This window comes from Parasteatoda tepidariorum, chromosome 4 (assembly GCF_043381705.1).
Source record: "Parasteatoda tepidariorum isolate YZ-2023 chromosome 4, CAS_Ptep_4.0, whole genome shotgun sequence".
Taxonomy (NCBI): domain Eukaryota; kingdom Metazoa; phylum Arthropoda; class Arachnida; order Araneae; family Theridiidae; genus Parasteatoda; species Parasteatoda tepidariorum.
This window is the reverse complement of record NC_092207.1, coordinates 4,612,720-4,632,871: the sequence shown is the minus strand read 5'-3', so window position 1 is coordinate 4,632,871 and position 20,152 is coordinate 4,612,720. Positions and strand designations below refer to the sequence as shown.

At 26.5% G+C, this 20,152-nt stretch overlaps 1 protein-coding gene across 1 annotated transcript; it reads right to left on the bottom strand.

Annotated features, from left to right (window-relative positions):
• Nucleotides 1-15,324: 15,324 nt before the first annotated feature.
• LOC107443964 (protein phosphatase 1 regulatory subunit 3D) lies at nucleotides 15,325-19,143 on the bottom strand. Its single transcript, XM_016057998.3, has 2 exons — nucleotides 18,571-19,143; nucleotides 15,325-17,443 (listed from the first exon to the last, which is right to left on the bottom strand). The coding sequence occupies exons 1-2, from the start codon at nucleotides 18,917-18,919 to the stop codon at nucleotides 16,695-16,697; spliced, it is 1,098 nt and encodes a 365-aa protein (XP_015913484.1). The 5' UTR covers nucleotides 18,920-19,143; the 3' UTR covers nucleotides 15,325-16,694.
• Between the last annotated feature and the right edge of the window lie 1,009 nt (nucleotides 19,144-20,152).

Here is a 20,152-nt window from a genome sequence, read left to right as displayed (position 1 = left end):
ATAAAAAATTTAGGGATGAGAAACTGAGACAGAAGAAGCAAACAAGATAAACTTTTGGCTACATCCCACTCAATAGTTGGTTTTAAAAATCGATATATGTATTTTCTGTAGAAATTTCACAATTTGCAAGAAATGAAGACAAAAAAATCAGTTAAAGACAGAAAAAAGTTCATAATAACCAATTTCCTCTCTTCTTTTGGTTCACTATATCCGGGAGTTCGCTATAGCGGGGTTTGGCTGTAGTTAGAAATATTGAAACTGCCTGACAGGTGATCAGAAATTTCAAAACTGTCTGATAGTGGGTTAGGAACTTCGAAACTATTCTGCTGAGGTTGGTACAGTCCCATTTCATTATCTTTAAGGGTGCCTGGCAACTAGTACCCATCACGCAAACTGTCAAATCATCTTAAAACTGTTACACAAATAATACATATAAAATTCGACTTTTATCGAAATACGTAAGTAAGGTCTTATTTTCTTAAACTTTAAGGATGTTCAGCTACTTGGGGAACATCTTAAAATATTGCCCTAAATATTTCAGCTTTTATTAAATGAAGTAAGTAGGGTCTTATTTTGTGTATCTTTGCCACCTTGTTACCTGCCAAAGCCAGCGCAACTCGAGATCAACTACTGTACTTACTGCAAGCAATTTTCAGCCTTACATAGGTCTGCCATTCATAGGCTGTTGGACTATTAGTTATTTTTGTTATTATTTAAATTGAATGTTTGATTTGAGTGAAGAGAAATGCAACATGATTTATCAAAGTGTATAATTTTAATTGCATCAAATGTTTTAGTTATGTCAAGGAAAAGATTCTTGGGCTATTCGTAATTCCGTCTGGGATTTTTGAAGACAATACTAAAAAAACAACTAAGATGAAAGCAATAAAAATTGACCTGATGCAGAAACAAATGAAGCTTTATTTAGCCTTAAAAGGTGTTCTATGCTTGAACCCATGATACTCCAATTCCTACCAGGCTTTAATCAACATAGTACTGTGGTATTGTCAGCATGTGTAATTTTTTTTTACGGTACCATATATTGAAACTTTGTTTTCAAGGATTAGTCTGGTAAATAAGCAGAAAAGCTGAAAATCGAAGTTCAAAAATATTTTGTGCAAAACACTTTAAATTGTTGAAAAAAATACCAAAATGTTTAGCAAGAAAATGTGCATTTATTAAGCTCTTATATCCATAGAATATTATCAACATTTTTATTAAAAAAATATTGATGGGTGATCTATTTTTAAATACCTGATGTGAAAATCTTTCATTCGATCCTGACAATTTTTTCAGAATTTTACATAGTTAAATTGGAATTTACCGAATTTCTTAAATCGTGTGAATATAAATCGCAATATGTAATTTTAAATCACGTGACTGCGAATCATGATTTATAGTTTTAAATCACATGAATAAGAATCATGATGTGATTTTATCTTGTATTTGTTTTGGTAGGAAATATCATAATAAGCTAATCTTTTTTCAGGAATGTGAGAAAGCGAAACTTACTTTGGAGAGGTGGTATTGTTCTTTTTTTTTAATAGAAAAAAAAAGTTTAAAAAACTCATCCCCGTGATTTTTTAACCCCTTTGTTGTGTGATTTAGCTTATCACATATGATATAGTCTCATATGTATGAAAGAATAACATATGTTTATACTGTTGATTATGCTTTGATTTGGTAGATCATATATGATATAGTCTCATATGTATGAAAGGATTACATATGTTGTTTATACTGTTAATTGCGCCATGTCGGAGTCTTACTGGAACCGTACTAACACATTGATCAAGGGTTCACACATAGAACAACTGTAAGAATTGTGAACAAATATCATCCCGTTGATCTTTCCTCCTTTTTTCTTATTTTATTTTTTCATCATATTTTATATAATTTGTTCATTCTCTTACCATGAATTATAAATCTTGTTTATGTTTTTTGTGGTATAATCATTTTCTGAGTCAAATGCCACCAACTTGTACATTCAATCTCATATTTATTTCAAATTCAAATGTTAAGGATCGAAAGTTCTTATTGCGTACCATAAAAGATTTTAGTGTGAGTTATTTGAATTTTTCATTATATGAATAATAAATTTCATTATTTATTTTCATATTAAATTAATATGAATTATTAAAAATCTCAAAAGTATTGCATAAATACCATTTATTTATTTTTGGAATACGGTTTGCTTTATAAAAGATAATCTGGCTTTGAAAAATGTAAAATTTTTACATGCCTTTCCGGGCATGTTAGTCTGCTAAAAAAATACATGCCCAAGTATATTTTTCAATTGCCTACAAATAAAAACATGTGAATATATTTATGAAAAAGCATTGCATCAAACAAAACATTTACAACATTATATTGACATCAAAAGTTTTATTTGAAGCAGAAATCAGAAGTGTAAAGTATTATTATTAGCATCTAAGTATAGAGCTTGAAAAGCATTGAAGTAAATTCAGAACATTATACTTAACAAGAAGTAGTGAAATCAAACCTATAATGTATTATCAACAATTACCTGCTCACAGTGTTTTAAACTTTTATTTATTTATTTTAATTTATTTATTCACTTTTTGTTTATTATACTTGGGTTGTAAGGAATATCCGGCCCCTTTGCCAATTGCTCGGTTGGCCAAATAATTGGTTAAATATTCGGTATTATTTGTAAAAGTTTATTTTGGGTTGAATTTAAATAGATTTACTAGAGAATAATCTAAAATCATATTTTTTACAATACATTATTCGAATTTTTTTGTACACATATGTTCTAAAACTTGTTCATTTATGTTCTGAGAAACAAGTGGAAAAGCAAAATTTGAAGAGTTGAAACTCGATTACTTTATACTGATTAATGAGTTTTGTATTGATTCTTTTAACTCTATGCAGGTAAATGTGATGTTTTATCAGCACTTTAAGTTTTAAAAATTGAGAACTTTTGATTTTTTTTATTTGTTCCATTTTTGCTTGTTTTTCTGTATTAGTGGAGCATTTTAATTTAGCGTTTCTAATGGACTTTATTCTTTGGTTGTCACTTTTTTCTTCTATGGTAAGATAGATAATCAGTAACATGGAAAACTGTGATTCTCAACATTAAAATTATATTTCAGAACAATACTAAATAATTTTTTTTTCAGTTTCTCTTTAGCTTATGAATGTTATTCTTTTATAGTAACTTTTTTCTGAAAATATGGCAACGTAACAAAGTTAAATTGAGATTTTTACCTTTAAATCTTTTATTTAAAAATTAACGTTTTTTTTTTCGATTTCTCTTTAGCTTTTTTATTGATTTTTCTTTTTATCAACGTTTTTATTATGACATATCTAATGAACGTTATTCTTTTGTAGTGACTTTGTTCTGAAAATTCCATTAACATTACAAAGTTAAATTGATATTTTTAGCTTTAAATCTTTTATTTAAAAATTAAGAGCCGTTTTTTTTTTATTTCTATTTAATTTATTCTTTTTTTAAAAATTTGTTTCCACAGATGTTTTTATTATAACATGGCATTTAAGAGAGTTTCTATTGGACTTTAAACATTTTTTTTTCGTGAAAATACGGTAATTGGAAAACAGGTGTTTAGCCTTAAAACTTTGTTCAAAAATTAAAATCGATTTTTAATTTTTCTGTTTTGCTTTTGTATATAATCTTTTTTTTTTATGGGCATTATGTGCATTTTTAAAATCGTTTCTGATAGTCATTGTCTCTTTTAACGTCTTCTGGGTAATATTTTTGGCATTGTAGTTTTGTTTTAAGAATTAAGACAATATTTTTTTTTTTTTCTATTTCCCTTTTTTTTTCAACTTTACATTTGTAAATTTTTTAAAATGGTTGTTGGTCAGTTTTTTATTTATATTAAATATATCTAATTATCTTAAATATTTCTGATTATCTTAACCCCTTGGCATATCATTTCTTGATATAGAAATGATCTTTGATAGCACTGAAAACAACAACTCGCAATGGAATGTTAATAGAGATGCCAACTGCTCCGGACAAGCCAAAATCATTTTTAAAAAAACGGTAAATAACTACAAACTAAATTTTGCAAATATTTTACTATTTTTGCTTGCTTTTTAAAAGGTATAGCATGACATAACTACTATAAAGTGGTGAATTATATAAGCCTTCGAATTATTTAGGAATAGTGGTGGGTATAAAATCTGCACAATTGAATTTATTAAACCAAGAATCACAATTGATAAACTACCACTTTAAAATATTTATTTGCTGTCTGGAGCAAGTTGGCATCTCTGTGTTGATGACGTCTGAGACACGTCAATTATTGTTTTGACATTAGAACCAAATGATGTCTCTCGGACGTCTTCGTATGTCAAGGGGTTAATATATAATATCTTAAACATTTTTATTAAAGATTATTTTTTCATTTACCCCATACCAATAATTCAGCTAAGTTTTGATTATTTTTCAATAACGACTAAACTTATTGATATATAAAAAATAATATTTATTAATGATTTTTTTTTTAATGTTGCTATTCGGCTACAGAATATTCAGTAATTGGCCAAATCCGTACTATGTACAGCAATATGGTTAAACCGTTTTTCTTTTTTAGTGAAAATGATCATGACTACTAGATATACAAAGAATAAGCTACATTTGCTTAATAAATATTTATTTTTATAATATTGAATTTCTTATTTAGGTCTTATTAATGTTTTTTTTTTCTCCTCTGATCTTATTTATTCCATAAACCTTTCATCTTGACTATTTTTGTACAAATTTGAGTGCCGCTTAATCAGTATTTTATGGTATTTCTGATTGAATATTTGCATGCCCAATTTGGTATGTAAGGGTTAAAAATGTATGTCCAATCAAAATTTTTTCAAGCCTCTGGATTTTCGAGCAATCTAATTTTTCAGCTCTGATATTCTTTTTAGCAATATTATTAACTTATGTTTCTGCTTTTAAACATATGAAGAAGTTTTATTGCATGTAATCACAAATTTTAATATTTTTATCTCATTGGATTTAAAATAACATAAATCATTTTAAAACATTATGCTCTAAAATTAATTTAGACTTAATAAAAAAAATTCTTGAGTCTTAGGACATCTTCTTGCTGGCAGACCTAAATATTTTGTGCTTAAAATATTATTTGAATTTGATGTTTACAATTTGATGTTGTTGTTTACAATTTGAATTTAATGTTTGAGCAGCCATAGCTAAGTGGTTAAAACCACTGAGCTGTCATTGTGAAGGACCTGAGTTCAATCCTCAGTGGTGGTTTGTGCCCAATACTGACCACATTGCCCCAATCATGCTATTGGTCCGACATTGTAATCTCAACCTCTATGATCCCCTGACCCACAATGGGCTGTTGCATGAAAACTTAATCTTTTGTTGTTTATTAATTAAGTTTATTGCATATTATTATTGTGTCAACTAAAACTTTTATAAAGTTGATGTATCAAATTGATGAAAATACTACTACTTCATAATCATGTCAAAATTAAAAGTAATATCTGAAATTTTCTGGTCAAATTTATTAGATATGTTTGAATAGAATCTCTGAATAATTGTTGTAATTTGATAAATGAACTTGAAAAAGTAAGCATAGAAATATGTATATAAAAAAAAGATTTTTNAACTTTTATAAAGTTGATGTATCAAATTGATGAAAATACTACTACTTCATAATCATGTCAAAATTAAAAGTAATATCTGAAATTTTCTGGTCAAATTTATTAGATATGTTTGAATAGAATCTCTGAATAATTGTTGTAATTTTATAAATGAACTTGAAAAAGTAAGCATAGAAATATGTATAAAAAAAAAAGATTTTTCATTATAAAAAAAAAAAAAGAAGTTCCTATATTTATGACGGGTAAAATATTGTGAGTACATATTGAAATTCAGTACACTGTTCATTAATGAAATGTTATATATTTATTACAATTACTAATTCTATATTATTTCAATTAAAGTTTATTATTTTCTAAGTTCATTGCTTATTTTACGGGAGCATATAGAATTTTACAGAGATTTTGTAAATTTATTTGATATTTTTATTCTAATGTATCCTTTCTTCAAAAAAGATTGTAAAGAGAATACCCTTAAAGATTAAGATAAGATTGTAAAGAAAACTCCCCCTCTTTGTTGTGATTTATACTTTACTTTAGCATGTTTATTTCCTCCTTAAATTCTACTCATTGATTTTTTTTTTTTAATCTAACTTTTTAAAAAAAATAAAAATTATAGGTTTCAATTTTAAAAGTCAAAATTTTTAGTAAGTTTATATTATTTTAGCATTGGAATGGAAAGTAAATAATCCGGCTCTTGTTTTTCTCTCCTGTTATTCATTATGAAACTTCATATGTCAATGTTGTGTATACTTGTTAAATATTTATTCCTTTTTTGTTTTAAGTATAAAAATGAGTGTTTGCATAATACTCATTATTCCATGCTTTTAACTAATTCACACTTTTACAAATGACTTGAAAAATAATATTTATTATGTAGTATGTCCTGTTTAGGTGCTAATTTTTTTTTAAAGAAACTTAAAAAATCATATTATATCAAAAATGTGTATTGTGAGAATGAAAGCTCGGTTTTAATCTTTGTATGTTCTTGTTAAGTAATCGTAATTTTTAAAAAAAATAATAAAATAGAGTAGCAATAAATTGAGTTAATTGAAATCCTATTACGTGGATTTTATTATCAAAAAAATATATATATATTAAAACCAATTCAACCCATTAACTCTTTGAGTGTTAATGGGTTACACAAATACACAAATTGGTTGAAAAAATATACACAAATTGATTGAAAAACACATTTGCAACTGTTTTTAATCGATTTGTGTATATTTTTTAATTAATTCCTGTCAGGCCAAGCACACTGCTTAGAAGCACTTGTATTCTGGTAAAACAATGAAAAGTGCACTACAAAGAAATTAAAATAAATAAAAATTGTGGAAATTTTAAATAAATTTTCAATTATTGCTTAAAACAATGCCATTTTTTAGTTTTGTATCATGTTTTAATCTGTCATATTTTACACCGGTGACTGACATGGTACTCAATGCGTAAATCACTTGTTTGTTATCAAAATAATATCACTTGTTTCAAAACATTATTTTATTTTAACATTTTATTTACATTTGATTCAATCTACTGTGAATAATTTATCAGCCTTCCCTAAATGTAGAATTAAAAAATGAACTATAATTAATATACACTTTTTTTTATTTCAAATCAAAGAAAAATAGGTTATAAAATGTAAAAATGATCTGTACTTAATGCTCTGATACTATTCATTAGTTTTCAATTTAAATTACAATTTCAATAAAAAGAGCAGTGAAATTTATAATTTATTTTATGCTTGTACAGAGAATCAATTTTTAGTAGTGTTTTAAATTTTTTTGTCTCCCTTCTTTTAATCTTTGTACATTGCTGGTTAGTATTACAATACAAATTGTATGAATTTATTATGTTTACTGGATGTTTCGTATATTCTTAATCATATCGCTCTGTTCAATAAAAAGTTTTTTTTCATATAAATATTAACAGGAGATAAACATTTAATCATAATTATACAGCTTACTGAAAGAGATACTTGATTGAATATGAGAAATCATTAAATGTCTAAATTCTCTTTACAATACTTATTTTTAGATTAAATATCAGCTTATACAAAGGCATTTAGAATCAGAACATAGCAAGTTTTTAAATGTTTCAAATTGTCGCTTAAACCTCCGAGAGACAATCCCGAGAATAACTTACTCTCAATTTACCCGTGGCCTGAAAACAAGTCTGTGACAGAAAAGAAAGAAAAAAAACTCTTTTTTTTCTTTTTTTTAAATGCCAATTCTCCTAGGCTGCTTTAAGACAATTGTTGTAATAAAAAAAAAATTTTAAAAAGCTGAGAATTATCCTAGAACCTCACATGATTATTTTTTGTATCAACTCAAAAAATAGTGCAAATTTGACTTTTAAAAAAAAAGAAGAAGAAAAATCTACCTAAAGGCAGTTCCTATTAGCATATTTTTAGGCCTTGTGAGAAACAGACCTCCTCCATGTTAACCTACATAGAATTAAACATCCAGAATTTATTAATTTTTTTTATTCAATTACTAATTAATGTTTTTGAATAAATTTAGTTGCATTTTATTCAATGAAATGCGATCTATTGAACTTAGTTCCCAAATTTTGATGTTATTATGTATTTTTATAAAATTCGGTACCTTAGTTCAATGAAACAAATTTTAATGAATAAAATTAAACAAATATTATTAAAAAAAACTGATTAGTTACTAAATAAGTAAGGAAATTCCAGTCAAATAATTCTTCGTAAATTGCCATGGAAAAAGTAAAATCATTTATCTGTTTCTAGGGAATCTTAAAGAAAAGCATTAATTTTTAAAATGTTCGTCTACTTTTTATTACTTTCTTTGATGGTTTAAAAATCATTGTTTTTAAATTTAAATCGTAAGTTTTTGATATTTTATCTGCAAACTAATGAAAAATTATTTAAAAACAGAGAATATAAAAGAAGCTTATACTGTGTTATATATATTTTTTTTTAAATTACATTATTTTCAAAACTATGCTTTAAATAGAAATTTGCAACTGTTTTTAATCAATTTGTTACAAATTTCATTTTTACTTGTTATGAATATTTATATATTTCCTACATTGGAAAGGTAATAGAAAATTATAGATGTGCATTTCTTTCATCAAATAATGAGAAAAAAGTTTTTTGTTACTTTTTGATGACAAAGTATTAATAACTGTACATGTCTAATCTGTGATATTTATCAAATGATGTATTCATTTCATGTATTTTATTTATTTCATTTGAAATGTGTATTTGTTCATAGAGCTAAAATAAATTATTCACAATTATTTTACGTAATGTTTATTAAACATGTGATAATGTATGTGTGTTTAGAGGCGATAATGTATGTATGTATGTACAGGTAATAAAAAGTATCAACTCCTCATTTTGGAAGTAATTCATAATCAACCAGACATAAAATCAAATATATCTTTATCAGAGATATAGTTTCTTTTTTAACTTTTATGTTTATTTTTGGATATAGATATTATATTTAATTTAAAATTGCATTTGTTTTCCCATAATTTTCTTTAAAATTTTTAATTAAAAATTCGAACTTAAACCAAATCAATTAAACTAATGAGTCCAAAAATAAAAGGTTATGTCTATTTCTGTTTGAACAAATGGTAAAGGTATGTTGCTTAATGTCTTTACATTTATTTTCCAATAAACTAAACTAAAAAATTTTTAATAACTCAACTAATAAAATATTATACAATCAAAAATATTTTTTTTAAATATTGTTTTAATCTTTTATATATTTTTTCAAACCCTCTGAATTTTCTATTCCAATCAAAATGAGAAAAAAACAAAATATCTGTTAAAAGTTTTTGATTCATTATTAGCTTCTACGACTCTTTATATTTTTGATTTTAAATCTTTAAAGATAGGTTGACTAAAATTTCAATCATTTCTCTCAGCTTTTTTTTATAAAAAATAAAAAAATTTGGCACTTTAAAATTAAAACAAATCACTTAAAAGTGCCTTTTATAAATAGTTGATCAGGAACATTTACAAAAAAACATAAGTATAGAATCTTATTATGTATTCCTGCGATTCAACAAAAGGCGTGTTAGGAACTACACATTCTTTATTATTATAACTTATAAACCCCTAGCAAATACTTTTTTTCTGACTGTTTCAGTAAAGTAATTTTCAAGAAGCTTAGTAAAAATTCTGCACGCAATCCGATGCTCATAATGTAAAGGTTTCATATAAGCTTTTTAACATTAAATCTTGTATGAATTTTTTTTTTTTTTTAACATGTTGAATGCCACACTAATTTTACATGGCTTGCCTGTCTGGCCAAAATGATTTTCTCAGTATGTATTGCATTAATTTTTTCAAACCATTTTAGTAATGATAATGTAAAAAAAATTAGAAGCCTTAAAAATGTACTTGAATTATGTGTTTCTAATAATCTCGGCTTCACCGGGGACCCCCATGGTGTTATGAACAAATTCAGTGCTGGTGACCCCCATGGCATTTAATGTGTTAAATTAAATTTTTCTTTTTAAACCCAGGATAGTCTTGTATACAAATTCGACTTTGTCAGTGTATTTATTTTATCATTATCTTTTTCACATTAAACCAATAATTTATTAAAAATATTCTAGTTAAACCGAGGATCTTGTTAATCAGGAATCCAATATCTTGTTATAAACAAGTTCGACATTATTAGTATATTTATTTTATCATTATCTTTTTAACATTAATCCAATCAATAATTAAAAATTTTCTTGTTAATCGAAATTCCAAGATCTCGTAATAAACAAGTTATGCTTTATCAATATATTTTTTGTTTTGGCATGCAAACATATTTTATTGTATAAATTCACCACAAAGAAACAAGGAATTCATTTTATTTTCAAGTTTAATTATTATCAGTACAAATGTTATACAACATTTACATCTTTACAAATCAATTGAAATATGTGGATAAACTTATTCATTTAGAAGTAGGGATACAAAAAAAGGAAAAAATATCAAGGAACTTTGTGTATAGAATATTAAAAATAGTGTAACTAACAATTTATTCTAAATTTGAATAACAATTTTCCTACAGCACCAAATTTAATTTTATATAAAATATTGTACCTGTAGTAAATGCTGCCTCGAGGCACACTTTGCATTAAAGCTCCAGTTTTTTTAATTAAATCCTAAATTGAACACTTTTCATGTAGTTTTCACAACAATGAACAATTCACAATTGCTCAAATTTAAATCTAAAAATATGAGTATGAAATAAATTTAAATGTAAATAAATACAATTAATATATTTAATTTAGTTAATTTAATACACATTGAGCATTGTACACAAATTTGGAAAATGCAGGTACAATAGTTCAATACAATTAGCAAGGGTTTCTAGAAATAATAGTAGCTAAATAAAATTAACTTATATTTGAATAAACTGCGGGTGTTTTAGAAAAATGCCAAAATTCAATTCCATTTTATGCATTTGATTCAGGAGATAAATATGAATCCAATTTCAGGATTCATAAATTTAATCCTAATTAAAATATCACATAAACTATTGGAAAATCTATTTAAGGTGCCCAAATCCTTTCGTAATCAAGGAAGCCCATTTTTTTCCAAAACGAGTTTATTTGTTGCAATAAGAATAGTTATTTGGGCTTAATTAAACTTTTCCCAAGTTATTCCTAACACCCTGTGTATGCGTATGTATTAGAAAGGTATCGGGTACCCAACCAGATTTTCATTACCCAGTTATTACCAGTAAAAATTTCACTACCTGGTTTTTAGTCCCAAAACAATTTTACTGCGTATCTAGTGTCAGGTAACACTCATTTCATTCAACACTATTAAATTGAAAATCATAGTAAACTTAAAATCCTAAAAATAGTTCTTTTGAAAATTCAGGTATTACATAAGTTTCTTAATAATCGAGCTGAGATAATTGGTTTTAGGCTCAACATACTTTACTTTTGTGCAGATTTTTATTTCAGGAAAACCTTGGTAAAATGGACACATTTGGGACAGAGAAATATGTTCGCTGAAGAGAGGTTTCTGCTTAAGAGAAAGATGTTCAAATTCAGAAAAATTAATGCTGAAAACTGTTTTAACTCAATTAACATGATAGTTAAATAAAAGCAAAATTGAACATAGGGAATTACATTGATATTCATTTAAAGTTAATAAAATCACAATAAATAAAATTCAAAGGTAACTGATAAAAAATACAATAGATGTATATTCTTTCATACTAAAATTGCTTCCAGAAAATGAATAAATGTAATAAAAAAATTTTGATATTTAGGTACGTAGGCATAGTGTTTTATAGAAGTATAACAGGCAACAGTTGCAAACAAAACATAAATATTTTCTTACAAATAACACATTTATTATTCTAATACTATTCGTAAATTAAATATCATTAAAGATTAATTACCTAATAAATAAAAGCATAGGTTAAAACAAAGAAATTTTTTAATGAAAATTTCTTTACACACTGTATATATATATATATATACTCTAATTAAATTTTAAACTAAACTTTATCTACAGAGTATTTTTTAATTGTTGATCAGCTCATAAAATTCAATTTCTAGCAGTCTGGTTAATGGCTAAAGTCCTCCAATTGTCAGGCTAACCATGAAAGGTTTTCATGTTCATTTTTTTCCCCTTGTAACACAAATATGTTTTAGTTTATAAGTAAATGTTCTTCTTGAAAGTGAATTTGCTCCTTGTTTGTAACTTTATGTAAAAGTTATTTTATCTTTTGTGAGAACAAAATTTCTTTATGGAAAAAGAATCATCACATTGAGGGCAGTAAAACCGCTATCTGACTCTTCTATGAAACAATGGATAATGAGACAAAATTTCTTACCATGTAACAAAAAATTTAAGAAATTGTACTGAAGTAGATCTCATTGCATGTAAATTACCTTTTTATAGTAATTGGATGATTAAAAATGAAATCCTAAAAATGCAAACATTTTTTAATTAATATACTGTAACTTTATTAAAATATCCTACATTTAACAGAAGTTATATTAATAAATTCTATTGATATGATAAGTTCATTATCATTATCGTACATTATCAGACATCTCCATTTCATAGCAAAGTTTTATGTTAATCATTGTGCATCCAAACAATTCTTTTAGAGAAATTTATTTCAAAAAATTTATTTTTAATTTTTCTTGTTTATACTTTGTAAATAATTTGTTCCAATGAAAATTATAAAATTTTTATATTGTTTTGTATAAATGTTACAATACCCGGGCGGGTAATAAATCTAAATTTTACTAGATATCTAGAATCAGTTGTATAACAAATAAAAATTTTGCAGGGTACCCGAAACTGGCCGGTTAAAGAATTTACCTTTCACCGGGTAACCAGGTCTGGAAAAAGTTTAGGACCCAGTGCATCTCTAATATATATTTTTATATTCCATTTTAAGGAATTGCTATCTTTACCTTTCTCTAGCTTGCACTCATAAATTATTGTTTTTTATTCTACAAGACTTTTCATAAATTTCGATCAGAGGATTTGGTTTGGAACTATGCATATTTCGGCATAATGAATTCTTTTTTTTTAAATTTACAATTGTTCGGTCTATTATTATCTTAATTGAAATTTTTAAACATAATTTTTACTCACAGATTAAGTATTTTCGTCTTGATGAGGGGGCATTCTTTTTCAGATATATAATTAAGTTATTTACTGATTCAAACAAATAGAAACTAAAATGTAACTTTATTATCCATGTTAGGAAAAGTATTTTGACTTATTTGAATTTTTTTTAGAAATTTATGTGCATATGCACTTTTGTCAGTCAGGTGGCATTCTCAAAAGTGCCGGATCATTAACATTTTTACTATAACCTACATAATCAATAATATAAAAAGTGTGCAAGTGTTGTTTTTTTTAGAAGGACTAGCACTAACTGGGTGTCGCGGATTTGAGCCTGGTGTCTAATTAAAAGTTGGAGTGTAGATTGGATTTTAGTCAAGGAAAAATTAAACATGCAGATTAAAATGCATGTTCAATTCTTTATGATTGAAAGTCTTTCATTTGGTGTAGCAGGATTGCCAGCTGATCTTGTAGCAATGCTGTTAAAGTTTCAATAAATCCTTCAGCGTGTATCTATTTTCTACATATATTAAAAATCATTATGATTGTTATTTTCTTAAGTAGCTAACAGAGTTGACTATTGGTAGACCATTTTTAAAACTATCAAGACCTGAGTAAGAACTAACATTTAATATGATTTAATAATAATTATTTATTTAGATAAATTTTACCTATGTTTATTATAAATAAATAAATGCTCAAGATATGATCATTTTAATACGGATAAATATGTATAAGATCAATGCATGTATTTTTGTCTATAAGAAAAAATATTTCCTTCACTATGAATGAAAAAATAGATGAATAAATGCTACATTACAATTTGCATCGAAGCTTTTGGAGTATAAATTGTCCCCATGCAAATTTAATAAACAAAATGGAATTTATCAGAAATAGTGAAAATAACATTCTATTATAAATGTTGATCACAATTTGAATGGGTGCTGAAGCAACTTGAAGTCTAGCTTCATCTCGCCACCATAAAATACACCCTTCTTCTGTATATTTATATAACAAATATACATATGTGTAGATAAAGTTAACTTAAAAACATATAAAAATAATGATTGCAACACTACTAAATATTTAAAGATAGTTTAAACTTAACAAATAAACTTATGAAACAAAATCACTATTCTAGAAACTAAATTTGCAACAAAATATACAACTCCAAATTTTTCTCCTTAAATAATAAATAATTGCACAAAACAATAGATACACTACCAAAAGACTATAATTATTTGATAAAAATCAGATGCATTGTTAATAAACTTGAATCTTCATCATTCTTGTTGAAGCAATCAAGGCACTTACAATATAAAACAGCAAATCTCAATCAGATATGCAGTCCTGCCATCTGTATTTAATATATTGAAGTGCAAAATGGATTGGACATGCTATAACTCCCAGATTCCATCGTCAAACAAGTAGAAACAAACTTTTGTTTTTCTAAAAATTTGAGCTTGATCGGAATCTAGCTATTTATATTCTGAATGCCTGCCTCAATTAAAGGATTGGGTGGAAAAACATTTTATGTGACACTTAAAAACATTAAGGGAATGTTTCCGCATTGATACATGTTCATGCCAACTACAATTGCTAAGGCGCCAAAGAGATCCAACTTCCAAGATTTATTTTTTTTCTGACCCAGAAGTCTCCAAAACATCGTGGTTATTTTGGCATAGGTACCAATACAGAAATATTTCCAATGTTTCATTTTCTAGATCAGTGATTCTCAACCTTTTTTTTGCGGCGGCACACTTTTAACGATTTCGAAATTTGACGGCACACAATGAAAAAAATTAGTTTAAAAGTTGTTTACTTACCTATAATACACTGTGTTAAGTAGTTTGTAATAATAATTTTGAATGTGAAATAAAATAATATGTACTACAAAAGCACGTTTATTAAGGAATTAATTATTTCTTTCGACTAATTTTTTATTAGTTAGCAACAGTTTTTTATTTCTTTTGCTAGTTATTAATTGTTAGCTTGTTTTCTATTCTTATTAACTGTTAGTTTTTTACATTAATTATTTTTTTTTTTGCTATTTCTTGTTAATTAGTTTTATTGCTAATTATTAATTGTTATCTTGTTTTCTATTGTTTTTAACTGTTAGTTTTTTACATTAATTATAATTTTTTTGTGATTTCTTGTTAATTAGTTTTATTGCTAATTATTAATTGTTGGCTTATTTTTTGTTAGTTATCCTTTGTTAATTTGTTTTTAGAATTATAAATTGCATAGCTTACTTTAATGTTTAGCTTTTATTTCCGTTTGAAAGTTAATACTCAGCTTGCTTGCTTTTGTTATTTAATAATTTTAATAGTCATTAAGTTTTCTACTTATTTCAAAATTTTTTGTCAAAGACAATTTAAACTCTTCCTTCTTATTTTAAGATTGTCAGAGACAAGACAGTCGCCGACAAAGATGTACACGTAGTTAAGGCGTGGAAAAATCATAAAAAAGTATATATATAATAGTATTATATATACACTTTTCTTAAATTTAAACTTTACTCGTAATAAAAAAAAAGCATTATAATTTTTAATGTATCGATTCTAATATTTGGCGGCACATTTTAAGAATTTGGCGGCACACAAAAGTGCCGCGGTTTGGCGGCACACAAAAGTGCCGCGGCACAGTGGTTGAGAATCACTGTTCTAGATATTTAAGAACATGCTGTGGTTCTAGGGATCTATGTATTCAAAATTTTCATATCTACTCTAGTTTCGGACTTTAAAAATAAAAAATGAATTCACGGATACACTTGCTCAAATATTTGTTCTTTTTTTTTTTTTTACTTCAAATTGATATTTAAAAAAAAAAACAAGTCCTACTCAAACATTTTTTGTGATGACAAAAATAATTTACAGTCATAGTTTTATAAAATATGTTAAATGCAAAACCTAATTGGAGCTAAGTGGATGAAGAAACATTTTAATGATTTTGATTGAGTTAGCTTTAAAGTGTACATGTTGAGAATTGAACATGAAGATTATTACTATACCATTATTCTTATATATCTGCAAGTTTCTATAAAGATTTATAGATCCATAATATTTATTGAAACTCTTAATACTTGACATTTACTCGTTGCATTTTAATTTGCAACCCAAAGACAGGTTAATTACAAGTTAATTTGTCGTCTGTTACTAAATGCACATGGAACCTTCCTCCACTCCAAAAACAATCAAAGTCTTGTTGTTTAGTTTCTTTATCAATTGAAATTTGAAAACTAGACAAAATAAAACAAAGTTATATTAAAAAAAGACTTAAAATTTTTACCGAAAAATTTTACATTTTTTTTTCAAAAATTCTTAAGTTTTTCAATTAATTACAAAATTATTTCTCATATGGAATATGAACTCAATGTTTCCTATACTTAAATATTAATTGAAAAATAAAACATGAAGCAAAAATTATCGAACTAATCTATAAGATAGATGTTAAATATAAAATTCTACTAGTATACAATTGATTGTTCAAAATCTCCATTAGATTTGATTTAAAGAAAATGAACCCAGCTGTGACTGCCAACCTTTGGGATTTCTCTAGCTTCACATTTGATACAATAGTTTTTACCATCATTATTGTCCCAATATGTTTCACCTTCAGCCGTTTCATAGCAAACAGCGAAAAAGAGAGAGTGTCCCAAAGTGTTTAAATCAGAGGGATTACAAAATAAAGTGAAAGAAAATTTGTCAGTATCTTCTGCACTAGATCCCTCCAGATATGCTGCAAGCTCATCGTGATGGCTCAACCAATCATTGGCTGTATACCTGACATATACGGTTTTGTGGAACGTCATATTAATCACACTTATAATACCATAGACAGTGCTGTCGGCAGTACTGACACTGTGCAGCGAAACTTTCAGTTTCTGTAATCGTCCCATAAATGATACGCTAAGAGATGGTGGAAGAAAGGCTGGGACAAGCTGGATTTTTCTCATCCCTGAAAGCAATTTTGTTTTTTTGTCGAATTGCGTCCCAGATGGTACTATTTTTGGCAAATCTTTCTGAACTAGAAATCTTATTGATTCGAGCTCTAGTCCCAGTGCATCGGCGAATCTCACGACTTTCTTACCCTCCCTACGTGGAGCAGGGAATGAAATAGCTCTTTTGCCTTTTTTTAGGATAGGCTTTTTCATAAAATGATTGAGAGAGTTTTTGATCTCCTCTTCTGAGGAAGGGGAAAGACATGTAGAGCAAGAGTTTTCCTTTTGGCTTTCTTCGGATTCTTCTTCTCCAACACCTATTAAATGTAATTAAAAGATAAATTAGTAAATTATACCCAGATAAAAAAAATTAGAGAAATTATATTTAAATTGAAATAGAATAAAAGAAATATATACGCAATATAGGACTTCTTCATGGAACACTGTGCATGCATTCATGTGCGAGCATTTCTGTGAATAACCGTTCAGTAAAATCTTATTTGTTTTAGATTTGTTTCATTATTAAAAGAGAAATTAGTAAATTATGTCCAAATAAAAAATTGGAGAAATTATATTTAAATTGAAATAGAATAAAAGAAATATATATGCAATAAGGACTTCTTCATGGAACACTGTGCATGCATTCATGTGGGAGCTTTTCTGTGAATAACCGTTTAGTAAAATCGTATTTGTTTGAGGCTTGTGCTGCTTAGCACTTTCTCAGATTTGATTCAGGTTTTGTTATATTGTTTTTATGCTACATCTTCAAACTGATTTTGGATAGTTTCTATTTATATTGTTATTAGTAAATATACTAGGGTTGAAAATTAAGAGAATTTTTAGATTTGGTCAATTATCACCGGATTTTAAGATAACTCTTCAATCAAAGATAACTCTTTTATTTGTATCACTAGAATAACTTCTTGTGATATATTTTACAAAGAAGTTATAATATCTTTGTTTTCTAGGAAAATTAATGAGAATTAAACCCCAAACATTTTAAGAGACCTTGTAAAACACATAACCATTATGAATAATTTCCCTTTAATTTAAATTTTTATTCTGAATATTAAATGAGACTCATGAGACTTTCTTGGTAAATTCTAGTCTTGTTTTTGTTACTGAAAAACAAGAACAATTCTTGTTTACATATTTTAGAGTTATATAGCCATAGAAACAGAGAAAAATCATAATTTCTTTTCACAAATAACACTTTTAAAATATTTACGATTTTCAAAATATAACATGCAAATTCTTAAGAATATTATTTGTAATAATTTGCATCGGCTTTTCACAAAGAAAATTCGAAAACTGCAGTTACAAAATTTTGGAAGTATTAAGGTATTCAATCACTCAATGAACCCACAGAAAATTATGAATTAAAAAATTAGCTTTATATAATGAATTTTTTTGAAAGATTGAATGATCGATTTAGAATACTCACTAAAGATGGGTCGATTTTCAACCGGTGTAGGAGGTACATCATCATACTGGCACAGCCGATTACTTAATAATCGTACCTTTTTTTGAACGTGATCACGAATAACATCTGAACATACTTCACAATATGAAAGATTTCTCGGTAAATATAAAAATACTCGATCTTCATCCCGACATCTTAAGGGCTGTTCGAAACATAGACTGTCTAAAGCACGCGAGAGTTTGTTATTGTCATAGATATTTTGTGGAAGATCCAAAGAAAAACTCTGCTGTTTGTGCATTTCTGTCTGCCATTGCTTTCTTCTATTGCTAGTAGCAAATATATCTGAAGGTCGAGAAGTTAAAACAGACATTTAATTTACGCCTTTCCTTACATATGCCTAAAATGACAATTGGAGATTTGTTTGAATCTGTCAAAACATTTAGCAGACGATAAAATGCAAAACATGACCTCAGAATGACATTTTGAAAGTGTTGCCATGCCTTATTTTCTAAATAGAAGTAATTTTAGTTAATTTTTCTTCTCTTTTAAAAGTAATGAAAGCATTATGATTGCTTTCTATAGTTGTTGAAAAAATGAAAATAATTTGAATGACTACAGCATCTCACAGTTTGTAACCGTAAGTTTAGTTTGGGTTTCGATTTAAATTGCCTTTGGTTAAATGTCACATATCATGACCTTGGATTACTTTTACAGGAACTTTTAAATTATTTTTCAAGCGCTTTTTGATAAAAATAATTTTTTGTTACCATCATATCATGCAATCACATTTCAGTCAATTTCAACTCAATTTTGAGAATTAATATTATATTGTTTTATCTAATACCCCCAATTTACCTTATACTTAAAAACTGTTTGTTAATTTCCAAATTAATATCAACTATTTTTTTCAATTTCTTTCGATTATACTTTTTATTGCAATCAAATAACTTTATTTTTACCATTTTATTCTTATGATGTTAAATATTAGTATCTTACAAATATTTTTATAGGCGTAATTATTGTTATAAACGGGATTAAATAAGTCAGAATATTTCAAACTTCATAAATCTTATGGAAAATATCAGGAGGGAAAAGTAGAGAAGAACATGATATCGTTGTGAGAACATTCTATCCACATTGGATTTATAAAAATTTGTGTTTAAAAAGTGCTCAATTTTTAAGCTTAGAAAACATTAGCTTAATTTTTTCCTTCTATTCTTTTTATATTTTCAAATTTTATATTTTCAATTATACTTCATTCATTTTATAGGAAAATATTTTCAAAAGTTATGTTTATATTTATTCTAAAATATTAGTTTGGTATCCTGCAAAAAGCTTTTACAACTATCACACTTTTTTAGATAACATTTCTTGGTACACATCTGTTAGAGGCAATCGAGAGAAAAAAAATCGCGAAATTCTTTTCAAACCAGTAAAGTTTAATAAATAATTACCGTTCTGGTAATAGGTACCTATTATAATAGTATAAGTACCTAACATAGGTAATGTGATAATAGGATTTTTCCCACCCCTTTAAACAAATAACCAAATTTTTAGAATGATGTTGTTTTTTTTATTTATTTTTTTTTTTACAAAAGATATA